The following is a 13,948-nucleotide window of genomic DNA, read 5'->3' on the forward strand; positions in this document are numbered from 1 at the left end:
ACGAGCAAACCAGAGCCCATCAAACCACCCACGCCAGCTCAGCGCCCCATCTCTCAGCTGGGATTTTCCTGCTAAGGGATGGCACTCCTCAACACACCCTGTCATCAGCCAGGAGCAAGGAACAGGGAGAAGGACAGCCACAAATGAGAAGCTGAGGTAAAAGCAACATATGGAGAGGTTTTGGTGGAATTCAACAGCTTTCCTGAAGCTCTTCCTACAGAGGAATTTGCTGTGGTTGCCTCCCTGCCAGCATGCACACCATGGGGTCAGGCAGGTCTGCACACTGCACTGAGTTCTATTCCAACATCACTAGGATCCAAACAGCCAATGCACAGGGAAGAGCATGATCCAGATTTCCACCACTACCTCGCTTCCCTGTTCAACCATGGGCAGCCAATTCCAATTCCTATACATCCAACGAGGGACAAAAGCCTCCCCTCTCCCTCCCAGCGCAGGGAGGGCACCCAGGTGAGCAGCCCAGCCCCTTACCTGCTCCGTGGGTATCTTGGTTTCCGAGGACACGGCCTCGCGCAGCCTGGCCACGGTTCCGGAGATGGGCACGGCCACGCCGATGCGCATGCAGTGCGAGCACTTGCCCTGGTACACCACGGTGACGTAGAGAGGCCTGTGGAGAGCATGGCAGCACTGCCAGGCTGGGCTCAGCACCCCTGGGCACTGCCCGAGCAGCCTCAGCCCAGCCTGGGCACACCCAGGCTGCCCCCCAGGTACAGGGCCCTCCTGACTGTCCGGATCCACCTCACTGCAGCTGCACTCAGCCGCAGCCTGACAAGGGTGTTTGATTATAGACTCCTTTCCTACTATATGGCCTGGTGTTACCTGCTCCCACAAGCAGAACATCTCAAAAGGGCCCACAGAGTTAAAACCAAAACTGTCTAGCAGAAGGCAATCAGGTTTCCAGCAGGGATCCAGTAAGGAAGCTGGGCACAGTCAGTATAAGACAGCAGCCTGAAGTACGTGGAGAGCTGCTACTGGGAACAGGCTGCCTCAATCCTGCCTCCAACAGCAGCCAGCAGCACTACTGGGGAGAGAAGAGGGAGGGGACACCTTCCCTGGACAGCCCACTCAGCCTCCACCCAGTGGTGAAGCAGGGATTTCCAGAGCAAATGTGACAGCAATGTTTCATCTGCCCTATCATTGCTCTGTTCCACTGCTTCTGGAACCTACACAAGTTTTCTGGATGCAAACACCAGGTGAAGGACTAAGTTTGTACCACATGTACTTTTGCTGTGCATCCCTATCTTCACTTTGAATGTTTTATCTGGATTTTTTTCCTCCCCTGAACTTTTTTCTTTATTTGCATCAGCTGTCTTTCAAAAAGGCAAAACATTTTGGAGGAAAGATTTTAACTTCAATTTTTGAAATTGGAGTGATCAGTGAGGCTGTTCTCAAAAACCAAAGTGTTTCATCCTTTTCCCTTTTTTAATTTTAAAATGCTATAAATCAAGGGAATAGCAAAATATTTTGGTTATGTGAAGCCAAGACTTTTTCTCCCAAAATTAATTCTATAGGAAGGATAGGCTTTTCAAGTAAAAGCCTGAATTTTCCATTTGACCTAAACAGCAAAACATTAATCTCCATACGGTCCTATCTATCTTTTTAACGACTTATCAGAAATGTTGTTGGCGTTGTCTCCTGCAGCAGCAGGTGAAGGAGCAGCACACGCAGGGGAAAGAGCCGAGAGCTCGGGACAGCTCCGTACCGGGTGTGCGGCAGAGGGATCGGCAGCGAGATGCACAGGAAGGGGTCGAAGGTGTTGCTCTGCTTCTGGCAGTGAGGGCACGTCAGGGAGGACCTGGGACAACATGGATAACAGGGCACAGTTACACCTCACTGGCAATGTATAAACCATCAAATCCCATATCCACCACGGGAAACCTGGAAGGGTTTGTCTTTGGGGAGAGGTGAAGCTACAGGACAGGGACAGAGACAGCCAGCACTGGGGTGCACACAGCCCTTACACAGGGAAAGCTCCAGATGAGAGTCCATTCTCATTCTCCAGGATTCCATTATCATTCAGAATCAATCTGCACCTGACAAAGGCTTTGTGTCCTAGACCAGGCTTAAGGTTTTACCTTTACAAAGGAAAAGTTGGCAAATACTGGGGAGGAAGCCCAGCAATTTAATTCTTACAGGAGTACAGGCACAAGTCATCAAGGAACACTGGTGATTCAGCTGTTCTCTTCCAATAGCTCTAAATTAGAAAGCTCACTTGTCAGAAAGAAGGGAAACTCAAGGGAAAGCCCTGAAAGGACAGTGATAACTTCACTCAGAATTCCCAAGGGCCAGATGACAAGCACTCTGCACACACTGGGGATCCCTAACTCCCAGGCACCTCTAGATCCTGCCATGGGCTCTTCCCTCTGACAGTCAGGGTGAGCCCCAGAGCACTAGGCTTTCCTGAGCCTTTGCCCATGAAGCACCGACTCACTCTCAGGATGCACAGGAACAGGTGTAGTGGGACATACTGCAGATTTACACAGAATATACCAGTTTTGAAGCAGTGAAGATCTCTCTTTCCTCTAGAGCAAGGTCTTAGTTCAGCAGGAATTCAGAAGCAGCAGAGTGACACCAGAGTGACACCAGTCCCAACTGTACTGGGAGCCAGTGTCAGTTTAGAATCATACTGGGGTCACCCATACATTCAACAAATTTACAGAATACCATACCTGTACTGGGCTTGAAAGAGTTCCTGCACAAAAGTGCTACTGATGGGAAAGGCTGGGCCCTCAAGCAGCACATCATCCTCCAGCGGCGGCTAAAAGAGAGAACAAACCCTTGAGGCACACCCAGGTGTGGAGGGAGCACCAAGAGGGTGCCTCCAGAACCCCAGTCAGATTGTACTTTCCTTAGCCAAAATCACTGGGAAAATGCCACAAGCATTTTTAACTACCAAGCACCCTCTGCTCCAAGGGGTGGGCATGCAGGAAGGTGAGGTGGGCAGGGCACCCCAGGAAGGGCATGGGGCTCACACCTGACAGGGTCTGGCAGTCCCCAGTAAACCCTCCTGGCTATTGCAGAGCCACTCAAACACAACTGCCCCAGGGAGCAGGGATTAGTGGAACAGCTGGTTACATTCCAGGGCAGAAACAAACATTATTTTAATGCAAGCTTTTGTTCTACTTGAACTACTGAAGCTGAGAAGCCAATGGGGAGAACTACTTTAACAGGAAAGCCTGGGTGCGAGTTAGCCTCCCACAGTGTCCCCCAGCAGCATCCCTTACCTTGAGTGGAGGCATGCCACCGGAATTCACCACATTGTTGAGATCCTCGTGGACTCTGTCGAGCAGCCAAAGCAGGAACTCCTGGGCATCGTGCTGGGCGTTGCCGCGGTACTGCATCGCGTTCTTGGACACGATGTTCTGTGGGGAGAAGAGACCCTGCAGCAACAGCCAATGCACAGCTGGGCCACTCCAGCACACCTACCCTGCCTCACATAGCACCCGACACTGCTGCCCTAATGAAACCCTCTGTTTGCTCCAGCTGAAGCAAAACAACAAGTTAGTCTCCTAATGCCCACACACTCTGTCTTGCTGACTGCAGTTTTGGTGGGGTCACACTTTTCCCAAAACCTTGATGCAGGTGATCAATGCTAATCTAGGTCTACAGTTCCTGGACTCAGCCAGGATCAGGACATCTAAATCACAGATGCTTCTGCAGTCTGATCATCATCATGCAGGTAGAGCAAAATTACATCCCATCAGCATCGTGTCAAGCACAGGAGTAGTACAGGCCATCATGGAATTTTTTCCGCTGGGTACCAAGACTGAACTCCACTATGCATAACTCACTCATCCTAAACACTATCTTCTACTGCCATCCAGGCCAGGGAGGTGCAGCTCTCCCTGGACACAAGGAACCATGGCACCCCAGAGCCAATGCTCCCAATGCTGGAGCAGCACCTGTCCCATGCCATGCTGCACCTACATCCTTGGCACACCTGTGTGAACAGAGAAAAACTGTTCACACAGAACTATGACTGACAGAGCAGGGTCCTCAGGAGGGGCAGTGGCAGGGCAGAGGCCAGGCAGCACCTGCAGGGCAGGAATGGGTGGGAAGGAGCCCAGGCCCAGCAGGCTGCACATGTGCCTTGTGCCAGAGCTCCTCCACTCCTCTAATCAGAGTTGGCAACAGATTCGAGAAATTAGGTTGGGCTGCTCGCTTTATCCCTCTGAAAATGGGGTCACCAGAGAGGGGGGTGGTGATGAAAGAGGCAGGAAAGGACTGGTAAACATACACCCTCTATGCTCTATAATCTGTCCACTGTCTCAAGGCTGCAAAATAATGGGACACAGAAATAATCTGCTCTCATTACATATGTGCAGATCTTCTGACAACAGATTTACTGCCCTTGCCGTGCAGGGACCAGCACTCTCCCACATAAAATATGTGCACACAGCTTGAACCATGGGAGTGGTCCCTGGCCAACACTCTGTACCACACTGGTGTGATCCCAGCACCTCTGAAAAGGGGACATGGCAGGGTTCTCATAAGGACTTCAGGATCCAGGCTAGTACTTGTTATTGCCTCTTCCCCAGAGGCACATCAGTCCAGTCCAGAGCCTCCCTGGCTTTTGCTGATGCGTGTCCCTGGTGATGCAGTGTGCCCAGAGAGCAGCCAGGCTGTACCAATCCCAAGCACAGTGAACAGGGATGCACAGCAGTGACGTGCGCTGCTCCGTATCTGTGCCACTGCTCGGCTCAGCAGCATCTCCATGATAATTGCTCTGCTTTCCTCAGCACTCTTGCAGCCTGAGTGGACTAAGGATAAAGAGCTGCCTGTGGAGACACATCACAAGATGTTGGAAGTGATTCAGGAAGCACTACAAAATATCAGATGCAACTTCCTCACGAGAGGCTCTGCTAAACAAACACTCCAGCATCAGCAGCATGTTCCCAGCACCACTAACAGCTCCTGCCAGTGCTGCTACAAGTGGGTGCATGGCTGCTGCTCTAGGGAATGCCCTGTGCCCTCCTCCCAGCCCCTGTCAGGGGCCAGAAGAGGGTCTGTGACTGCTGAAACCCCTGTGGCTGCTGCTCCAGGGAATGCTGTGTGTGTGTGTGTCCCCTCCCAGCCCCTGTCAGGGGCTGTGGCAGCAACCCCAGACACGCAGGGTGTGGGGGGAACAATGGACACACAGAACAGTCAGTGCTGAGGGACGTGATTAAACCTGAGAGAGACAGAGGTGCCGCCTCAAATTAACAACTTAACAACTGAGACAAATACCAGGAACTCCCATAGGGCAGGCCCCCAGCCTGATGGATCAGCACCAAACACAGCCCCACACACCTCCCTGCTCCCTGGTGGGCTGAGGGCAGCAGGCAGAGCAGCATGGGGGTCCCCACAGCCCTCAGCAAGAGGAAGGGCTGTACAGGAGCTGGGGATCCCCACAGCCCTGTGCTGTGGATGGGGCACTGCAGCCCCTCAGCAGCCAGACTGGCCATTCCTGAACAGCTCCAGGAACGTTTGACAGGCAAAGCAGACAAATGAGCAAGAGCCTCAACACTGAGCACTGGCCAGCCAGCACCTCTCCATATTTACTTTCCAAGTCTGCCCTTGCAGCCCAGCAGAAGGTTTCTGGCTCTTGCCATAACCCTAAACTTTCACCCCTCTTTTGCTCATCACTTAAGACAACACCTAATTTTGTTGGTCCTGCAGTAATGCAACAGCAACTGTAACTGGATTCAGACACAGGGTTAGGATGCAAATGCTCTAAAAACACATGAAAATCACCACATTTACCAACCCCCAGGAGCCATTAATCCTCTGCCCCTAATCTGGTTCTCCTGTAAGCAGAGCTGGCACATCTGACCAGCTTCTGTCCAGCATTGCAGGGTGTTAAGAATGACTCTGGAACAATTCTGGTGTGGCTGGTTCAGCTGTGAGGCACCAGGAGTGGGCATGGACGCTGACACTGCCTCCCAACACCTTCCACAATGCACAGCACCTCCAGCCCTATCCTCAGCTCAGCCCTTGTGAGCCTCGTAGGTGGGTCGATCCTCCATTCCACCAGATGTGCATGCAGTGGGACACAGACACCCCGAGTGAAGTGGCTCCATCCAAAGAGATAAGGGGGAAAAATCAAAATTTCCCATCAATCCCACTTATGTACCCCTAATACAAGCACCCTACAACCTTATCAGTCCCTGCCTGTCCATGAAGCAGATCTATAGCAAAGACATTATCATTTTTACCAGGCCACTGAAAGTTTAATAATAATTCATCTACTGCTCCAAATAGATGCAATAAATAGATCAAAACAGAGCTGAACTACTGGCCTCTTCTTTGCTGCTATTATTGTTCCAGATCACAAAGACAATGAGAGGAAAAATGCCAGGCTGCTACTTTCCAGTGTGGCCCTGCTAGGAAGCAACTGTGGAAGCGTTTGCAGATACAAAGTCAGCTCAGCAGAGACCTGACCCAATGACACACATGAGCAGGAGAGAAAGGCCATTCTTTATCTTCTGTCCAACAGTGAGTTATGCTCAAGCACGGTATTTCTCTTGTTCAAGCCCACAACCACAGTTTTGTGTTTGAGTAAGTTCTACAGCAGACAACCAGTTACCTGAATTGCCCTCTCTGCTCACACACAGACAGCTCTTCCCCCTCTCTGGAGATGTTCTTTTCTGGGGAGACCAGCACCCAGCCAGCAGCGTGGTTCAGGCCCCAGGGTCAGGAAGGGAGCTCCTCCATTCAGGGGCAGAGGAGATCCCTGTGGACTTGGCCTTAGCACAGGCATCACACAGGGAAAAGGGAGCTTTGATGACAGGAGGTCTGTCACAGCGGCCGGGGCAGGACAAAGCTCTCCTCCCTGGCCTCTGGGCAGCCAGAGGCACCAGGCTCTGGAGGGAGCAGCCCGTGTCCCCACACAGTCCTGCCCTGTGCAAGGCAGAGGGGAGTAAGCACAGTCCTAATGAGAATAGTTCAGGAAGCAAAGCCATGAGGAGCACTACAGGGAGCAGCACAGCAGCACCAGAGGGATTCTCCACCACGTTCAACAAGCCCAGACAAGAAGCATCATCGTCCTGCCCCTGCCTAACACCTCTCATGCCAGCAGCTACTCTCACCCTCGCAGGCTGAAGCCTGTTAATCCTCATTAAGCACCTTCCTCCAGCCGTAGGGAGAGAGTGAAGCTTGCCCAGATGATGCTGTGCAGAGTGTGCACAGACACAGAGGCAGGATGTGTCTGCACTGCCCAGCTGGCACACTCCTCTCCAGGCCCTTCCCAGGAGGGCAGCTCCCGCTGCCAGGAGGCACTGCCAGGAGCCAGCGCTGCCTGCCAGGGGAATTCACCTTACCAAGAGCAGAAATCCCACATTGCTCAGCAAGAACTTGTTCTCCTGCTACACTAGTAGAGCAACTGGTGGGATTGAAAAGAATAAGGGATTGAGGAGCAGGAGAATGCCACAAACGTGAAGCAGCCCAGTAAAGGACTATCAGTAAATGCTGGCACAGAGGGCAGATGGGAAGGCTGGGCTCAGAGCCCAAGGAGCTGCACACCTGCACCTCTCCTGCTCTCCCCAGGCTCTGCTGCAGGGCCCAAGCTGGACACAGAAACTGAGATGGGGGGATCCCATCATTGCCACTCTGAGAAGCCTTCCCCTGCACATTATAACAAACACTCACTTCAGTGACACAGCCATATGCAAACAAGTTCATTAGCAGTGCTGTGCTGAAACGGCAGGGAGAATGGGCTCGCTCCAATGAAGTGTGGCCATGTGCAAAGCACAGGGCAGCACAGATCCAATTAAGCTGCCTGGGAACATGCATCCCCCTCACGGCTCCCGCGGGCTGCCAGGCACCACACAGTTCTCATACTTTCACCATGTGTCATCATTTTGCACAAGCAGCATGGAAATAAAACCTGGAAGCTCAGAAGACAAAAAACACATGTGGGCAATGATGTACATTCTCCCCCAGCCTCACAGAGGGTCCTGCCAGCCCCCATGGGCACCTGGCAGTGGAGCAGGAATGCTGTTCCACACTGGAGTCTCTTCTCTTGCCTCAGCCAAGCCTCTGCTCTGGAAAGGAGCACCCACAGCACGTTTCTGCTGCCCCTCTAGCAGAACCCCCTCAGCAAACCACATCCGACCTCTGGACTCTGCTGCTCAGCCTCGGCTCCCCAGCCTCGTGCTGCACTCACTCCGATCAAAGTTTGAAGCACAACACAGAAATCCCCAGAAAGCATTTTGACTTCACAGGTAAGTCAGACAGCTGCCTTAAGGCAACCAGATCTGCTGCAGGAAACCCTTCCCAAGGGGTTTATGTGTGTAGAAAGAGAGTAAAGCAATTGTAAGGAAAAACAGGCAAGAAAATAAGCAAAACAAAACAAACCATACATGCAATAATGGACTTACATCTTATTGATAATGAACATTTTAAAAAGAGGTGTAAAGTGGCAGGACTGCCAGACCTTTGTGATCCCAGTGGAACACATTCCTGTGATGCCAAGAACCATCAGAAAAATGATGCAGAAAACTTGTAACTTGCTTTTTGTTTTAAGGAAAGTGTTTCAACTCCAACTCCCAGAGCAGCCCTAGGACAAATCTCCTCAGTTTGATGCCACCACTGGAAGCACCTGGACTGAACTGCAACAAGCACTTCAACATCCCATGTTACCTAACCCACTCAAAGCCTCTTTAGAGCAACACAGAAACTGAAGCACCAGGAACCACAGCCACGCTACCGGAAGGGTGAAGGGTCTCACATTTATTCTTTCATGTCCCTTTCTTCCATCCCTCTGTGCAGAGGGAGGACAGTTTGCTCTCTGCAGAAATATCTTAGAAATATCTGATCCTACCCAGAATAAAATAACTGATCCTGTGCTGGGTAGAGAGTAAGACAATTAAATACAATCCAGGAGATCACATCTGACACATCACTGGCCCCATTAGCAAGGCACAAGGGCTCTGGGGAGCAGAAGGGCCTGGGGCTGACAGCTCCGTGAGCAGGACCAAAGGCTCCTGACAGCCACACTGCCCCAGCAGCCCCAATGAGAGCTGCTCTCACTGCACCTTCAGCAGGAGGCAAAGATCTGACCATGTCAACACCTCCAGGAGCTCCTTCATCACTCACGAGTTAGTGATTAACTCCCAAACAAGTGCCCAACATATTGCTTGTCCCAAAGTGATATATTTGCACCAAATGCATTCCCAAAACACCTTGAAATGAGTTTCAAACAGCTACCTGGAAATCCCACACCAAACATAAGTTTAAAAATAAATTAAAAAAAAAAAAGGAAGCAGCACTTTTAACCCGGCACAATAATCCCTGCTCTACCAACAGGGATTCATTCTGGGTTCGGATCCAATTCTGACAATCCAACCCAGATGAGTTATGGTGACTGTGTTGTATTTGCTGAACATGCGGCAGGTCACAGCCAAGACCATCTTCTTGTAGGATGAGAAATGCAATCCCAGCTCTGGCGTGCAAAGGGTCTTGTTAAACATGGGCATGCTTCAGTGGCCAACTGCCCCGGAGCCTCAGAGAAAGTCTCAAGACAGTAAGAGCCTCATCATTCACAGAAGGCCCACACTCCACAGAAGGCAGAGGATTTGCATAAGAACATAATTTTCCAAGCCCAATTAGTTTAAATCACAATCCTTCTCACTGCCGACCCCCACCATCACCTTGGAGGGCTCCAACACAAAGGGCACTCTGTGCTGCCGGTCCGACACTGCCGGCAGCTCCGCAGGCAGCACGGGACAGCTCCCTGCACGAAAACAACCCCAAAACCCTGCTCATACAATAGATGTTTGTCACCATTGTCACCCCATCACAAAGGGGAAAGAGGAAGCACAAGCTGCAATATCGGCCCCTGTTATGAAAGCAGCAGCTTTGTTTGGGCAGGAAAACAAAACCCACGGAGCAATCGGAAGAGAAGGCTTGTTAAAGCAAACAGCAAAGGAGCCCAGCACCAGCGGGAAAGTCACCCTCAGCAGAGACACTCAGTAACTGCCATGGAGCTCTGCCACGGTGCCCCTGTTCTGTTCCCACCCGGGAACCAAACCCTTCTGCTTCACCTCTCAGTCCGGTCCTTGGGGACCTTTTCCTACCACCTCAGCCTCCTTTCCCCTGCTCTGTCAGCATCCCCAACCTCCCCTCTCTGCGCACAAGCTCTCTGCCAGACTCTCCCCTCAACAACCTGCAACTACAGATGAACCATTTATCACAAACCAGCTGTTCAAACTGCATTTTGCTTAGCTTCAGCAGCTGCATCATTCAGAGACCCATGACATGGGTTATTTCCTGAAGACCAACTTAAAAAGAGAGAAAACACTACCAAGGAAAACCAGCTGAGGGTAAAAAAGTATGCTAAAAACCAGCCCTTCAAAGGCCCTTGTTTCCTTGAAAATAATTTCCTCTCTTCCAAGATAGAAGCCTTCAGATATAAGAATGAGCAAAAAAATAAGTATCATCCTTTGTCCTAAAATACATTTAGTAGCTGCAGAGAAGTACTTAAGAATTAGCAAGTGCTTTTGCCCTGTTACATTTGGTGCCAAAAGAAGAAAAATAGCAAACAAAACAACACATGGATTTGAAAGCATGCTGAATAAAGAGCCTTTTGCCTATCAAATAAATATGACTGTCAGTGGCTATTACTGTTGGAGGGAAAGCCCAAAATTACTCTGTGAAAACACTTTACACCCTAGAAAACAATTACATCAAGGCAGGGATGTTCCACCCTCTAAGCAGAACAAGCTGGGGGATGTTTTCCTTGTTTTGGGGAGAAGCAGCAGTTTCCATGAAAATACTGATCTTTGCCTTTCTCCAATCTGAGCGCATTGTTTACATTTGTAAATGATCTGTGCAAATCTGCTGTTGAGAAAAAGTTTAATAGTAGGTTCAGCAACTTAACTGTCTTTAGAAACATTAATTTCATATTAGAAGTAATTGACCTCTGTAAGGGAACAGCACTTGACACAATGACACAGTCCTGCAGCAGGACCCAGGCTGCTGGCACCGCGCAGTGCTGAACTGGATGGACTGGGACCAGATTCCTCCAGCAAGAGGCTTTTCAGAACCTCCAGGGACCTGGCAGGTATGGGATGGATGGGCTCCAGCTCCATCCCTAGCAGAACAGCGCTGCCTTACCGTCAGCAGCGCCTGCAAACAGCAAAGTTCTGCTCTCAGCACCCGCGGAACATGGCCTTAATTTAATCCCTGGCCGTGATGGTCTTCCTCCTGCTGCCACTCGTGTCCCTGCTCCCACAGCCTGGCCTAGAAAGAGAGCTGCTCCCCCTTCTATCAGCTCCACTGCCAGAAGACAATCCTGCTTTCACCATTTTTCCTGCTATTACTCAGGAGAAATCCACAATTTGCTCTCCTGCCACACCACCTCAGGAGCAGTGACAGGTCAAGGTGAGTGCCCCGTGGCGCTGCCAAGACTGGACTCAGAGAGTGATCAGCTTTCCAAGTGCTCTCCCATAAAAACCTCTCCTGAAAAGACCAGAGCCACACGTGGTCCTTGTGCCAGGCATCCTGAGAGAAGGCAAACAGCCAGGGTCTCCAGGGTTATTCCCTGCAGGACAGGTGGGTGCAGCTGCCTCAAGAGGCACAGGAGAAGCAAAGAGAAGAGAGGGAAGAGGTGCTGGCCATGCAATGACTGAGGGTGCCAAAGGCCACTGCCACCTCAGAGAACCCTCTAGGACATCCCACCATCCAGCAGCGCCAAGGGAGAGCTGACTTTGGGACGCAGTCTCTACCTGCTGTGCACCCCAGCTGAACTGCACACAGAGGGCCCAAGACTGTGTCAATGTTCTCACTGCTTTCATGCATTTGAACATCTCCTTTGCAAGTCACCCTGCAAGAAAAATACCCCTACAAGTGGTAGAGATATTCCCCTGAGTGTCTCTAAGTTCATGGTGTGGAGGCTACCACCCACCCTCTGATTCTCTAACACAGCCAGAGTCTTCTGTGCCAGGAATAACACTTCTCCCTGTTCCAGGAGGCAAAGCAGGCCTAGGGCAGTTTTAAAACAGTCGTGCCTGATTTCATCCAAAGCCACGGCAGGGAGTTTTTACACCACAGCACAAGGACCAAGCCCTGTGCTCCAACAGCTCCTGGGGCAGGCGCAAGGCCCGGGCAGGACAGGGGCTGTTGGATGGAACCAACACTGCAGGGCCAACCACCAGCGAGTCGGAGCAAGAGAGGACAAGCAGGTACTCCTGAAACACAGCCCCAACTCACGAGTTCTTGGTTAGCAGACTTCAAGGCACACCTCTCAACAGCCTCCTTCCTTGCATACTCACAACTCACAAACAACAGTTAGTTGCAACTTCCCTGATAGTAGCACAGTAGAGGAATGAAATAGTAAAATGGGTATTTTCACCGATAAAAACCATCCAGAGCCATCAGCCAGGATCAAGCACCATGAGCAAAGAGCACGGCAGCAGCACCGGTCCCATCCCCACGGCGCTGCCGTGGGCGCCCAGCGCTGTCACCTGGGCAGGGTGCGCTGCCCGGGGAGGATGCTGGCAGCAGGAGCAGCACTCCAGGGCCATTGGCACACAGACAGCAGGGCCAGAGGGCTCTTCCCACGGCGCGGCTGCTCGGCCCGGCAGGATACCCTCCGCAGCTGGTGACCGCGGCAGCCTGCGGTGCCGGTGCGATGGTGACCCGTCGTGTCACGTTTGGGCCTGTCGTGAGCCACGGCAGCACCGGCTGAGCCCCGAGCCCCGCCGCCTCCGCACCGCGGGCACCGGCCCTCCGGGGCTGCTCCCGGCGGCCTGGCCTGGCGCTCGCTCCTCCCGCCTCGACGGGACGAGGCCCCGGCTCACCTTGAAGTCGCGGCTGTGCTGCGGGGTGTACTCGAGCGTCCAGAGCGCCCGCACCAGCTGCGCCAGCTGCTCCGTGACCTCTCCGGGCGCGGGCGGCGGCCCGTCGGCGGGGGGCGGCCCGCCGCGGAACTGCTCCAGCGCCAGGAACTCGGCGAAGAGCTCGGTGTTGCTGAGGCACTGCAGGATGGCGTTCATGAAGCAGGTGTTGCCGTGGTTGCGCAGCCCCGCCACGCCGGGCACGGCCTCGGAGCCGCCGGCGGGGCGCGGCGGGGGCTCGGGGCTGCGCGGCGGGCCCGGCGGGAAGCAGCTGCCCAGGCCGCCCGTCGCCTGCGGCGGGGGCAGGCGCGGGGCGAGCGCGCCGCGGGTCTCGGGCTCGCTGCTGTAGTGCGAGAGCGTGGAGAGGGTCTTCAGCACGCGGCTCATGAACCCGCCGAGCGACCGCCCGGACGGCGCTGGGGCCGGGGCGGCGGTCGGGGCCGAGCCCGCGCCGCCGCCCGCCGCCCTCCCGCGGAAAAGCCGCTTGCTGAAGGAGCGCTTCTCCTTGGCGCTGCCGGCCGGCCCGGGGCCGCTCACCCGCGACATGGCGGCGCGGCGCAGCGCGCATCCCCGCCCGGCGCTCGGCCCGCTCAGCCCGCCCGGCGCTCGGCCCGGAGCTCAGCCCGGCGGCCGCCGCATCCCGCCGGGCCGGGTCGGGCCGCGGCTCCGCCGCTTCACGGCGCCGCCATGCAGCGGGCGGGGCGGGGCGCGCCGCCACGTGACCGCGCCGCCACCTTGGCGACGGGCAGACGCTGCCGCAGCGCCGCCATCTTCGGTGCTGGCGCGGGGCGGGGCCGGGAGGGCGGGGCCGGGCCCCACCCCCGCGGCCGCGCCCCCGGTCCCGGCGCTGGTCCCGCCCCCAGCCCCGCCCTTCGCGGTCCCCGCGCTCCTCACCGGGGGCTCGGGCAGCGCTCCCGGGACCCGCCCGGCCGGGCCCGCCCCGCTCGGGCCCGTTACTCCGGGCACCCCGCGCAGCCCCGGCCGCCGCCGTGGGGCGGCGCTGCGCGGCCGCGGAGCGGGGCGGGCGGGGCGGGGCGGTCCGGGGCGGGGCGGTCCGGCGGCGGGGGTAGGTACCGGGGCGGCCGCCCGCCGGCCCATCGGCAGCGGGACTGCGA

The 13,948-nt window shown here is 54.3% G+C and overlaps 1 protein-coding gene across 8 annotated transcripts in view; it reads right to left on the reverse strand.

The window, feature by feature from the left end:
• The window catches only part of USP31 (ubiquitin specific peptidase 31), a 32,778-nt gene extending 19,399 nt beyond the window's left edge, over nt 1-13,379 (reverse strand). For all 8 annotated transcript variants that reach the window (XR_010029995.1, XR_010029993.1, XR_010029992.1 and 5 more), the window contains exons 1-5: nt 12,798-13,379; nt 3,243-3,380; nt 2,688-2,776; nt 1,721-1,813; nt 490-625 (exon numbers count right to left, since the gene is read on the reverse strand). Coding sequence is in view for 3 of the 8 variants with exons in the window: in XM_063171504.1 (XP_063027574.1) it covers nt 490-625; nt 1,721-1,813; nt 2,688-2,776; nt 3,243-3,380; nt 12,798-13,379 (1,038 nt within the window). In the remaining 5 variants the exon portion in view is untranslated. The remainder of the gene's footprint in view (nt 1-489; nt 626-1,720; nt 1,814-2,687; nt 2,777-3,242; nt 3,381-12,797) is intronic.
• Nucleotides 13,380-13,948: the final 569 nt, after the last annotated feature.

The sequence above is a fragment of the Melospiza melodia genome, chromosome 18 (assembly GCF_035770615.1).
Source record: "Melospiza melodia melodia isolate bMelMel2 chromosome 18, bMelMel2.pri, whole genome shotgun sequence".
In the NCBI taxonomy this organism is placed as follows: Eukaryota; Metazoa; Chordata; class Aves; order Passeriformes; family Passerellidae; genus Melospiza; species Melospiza melodia.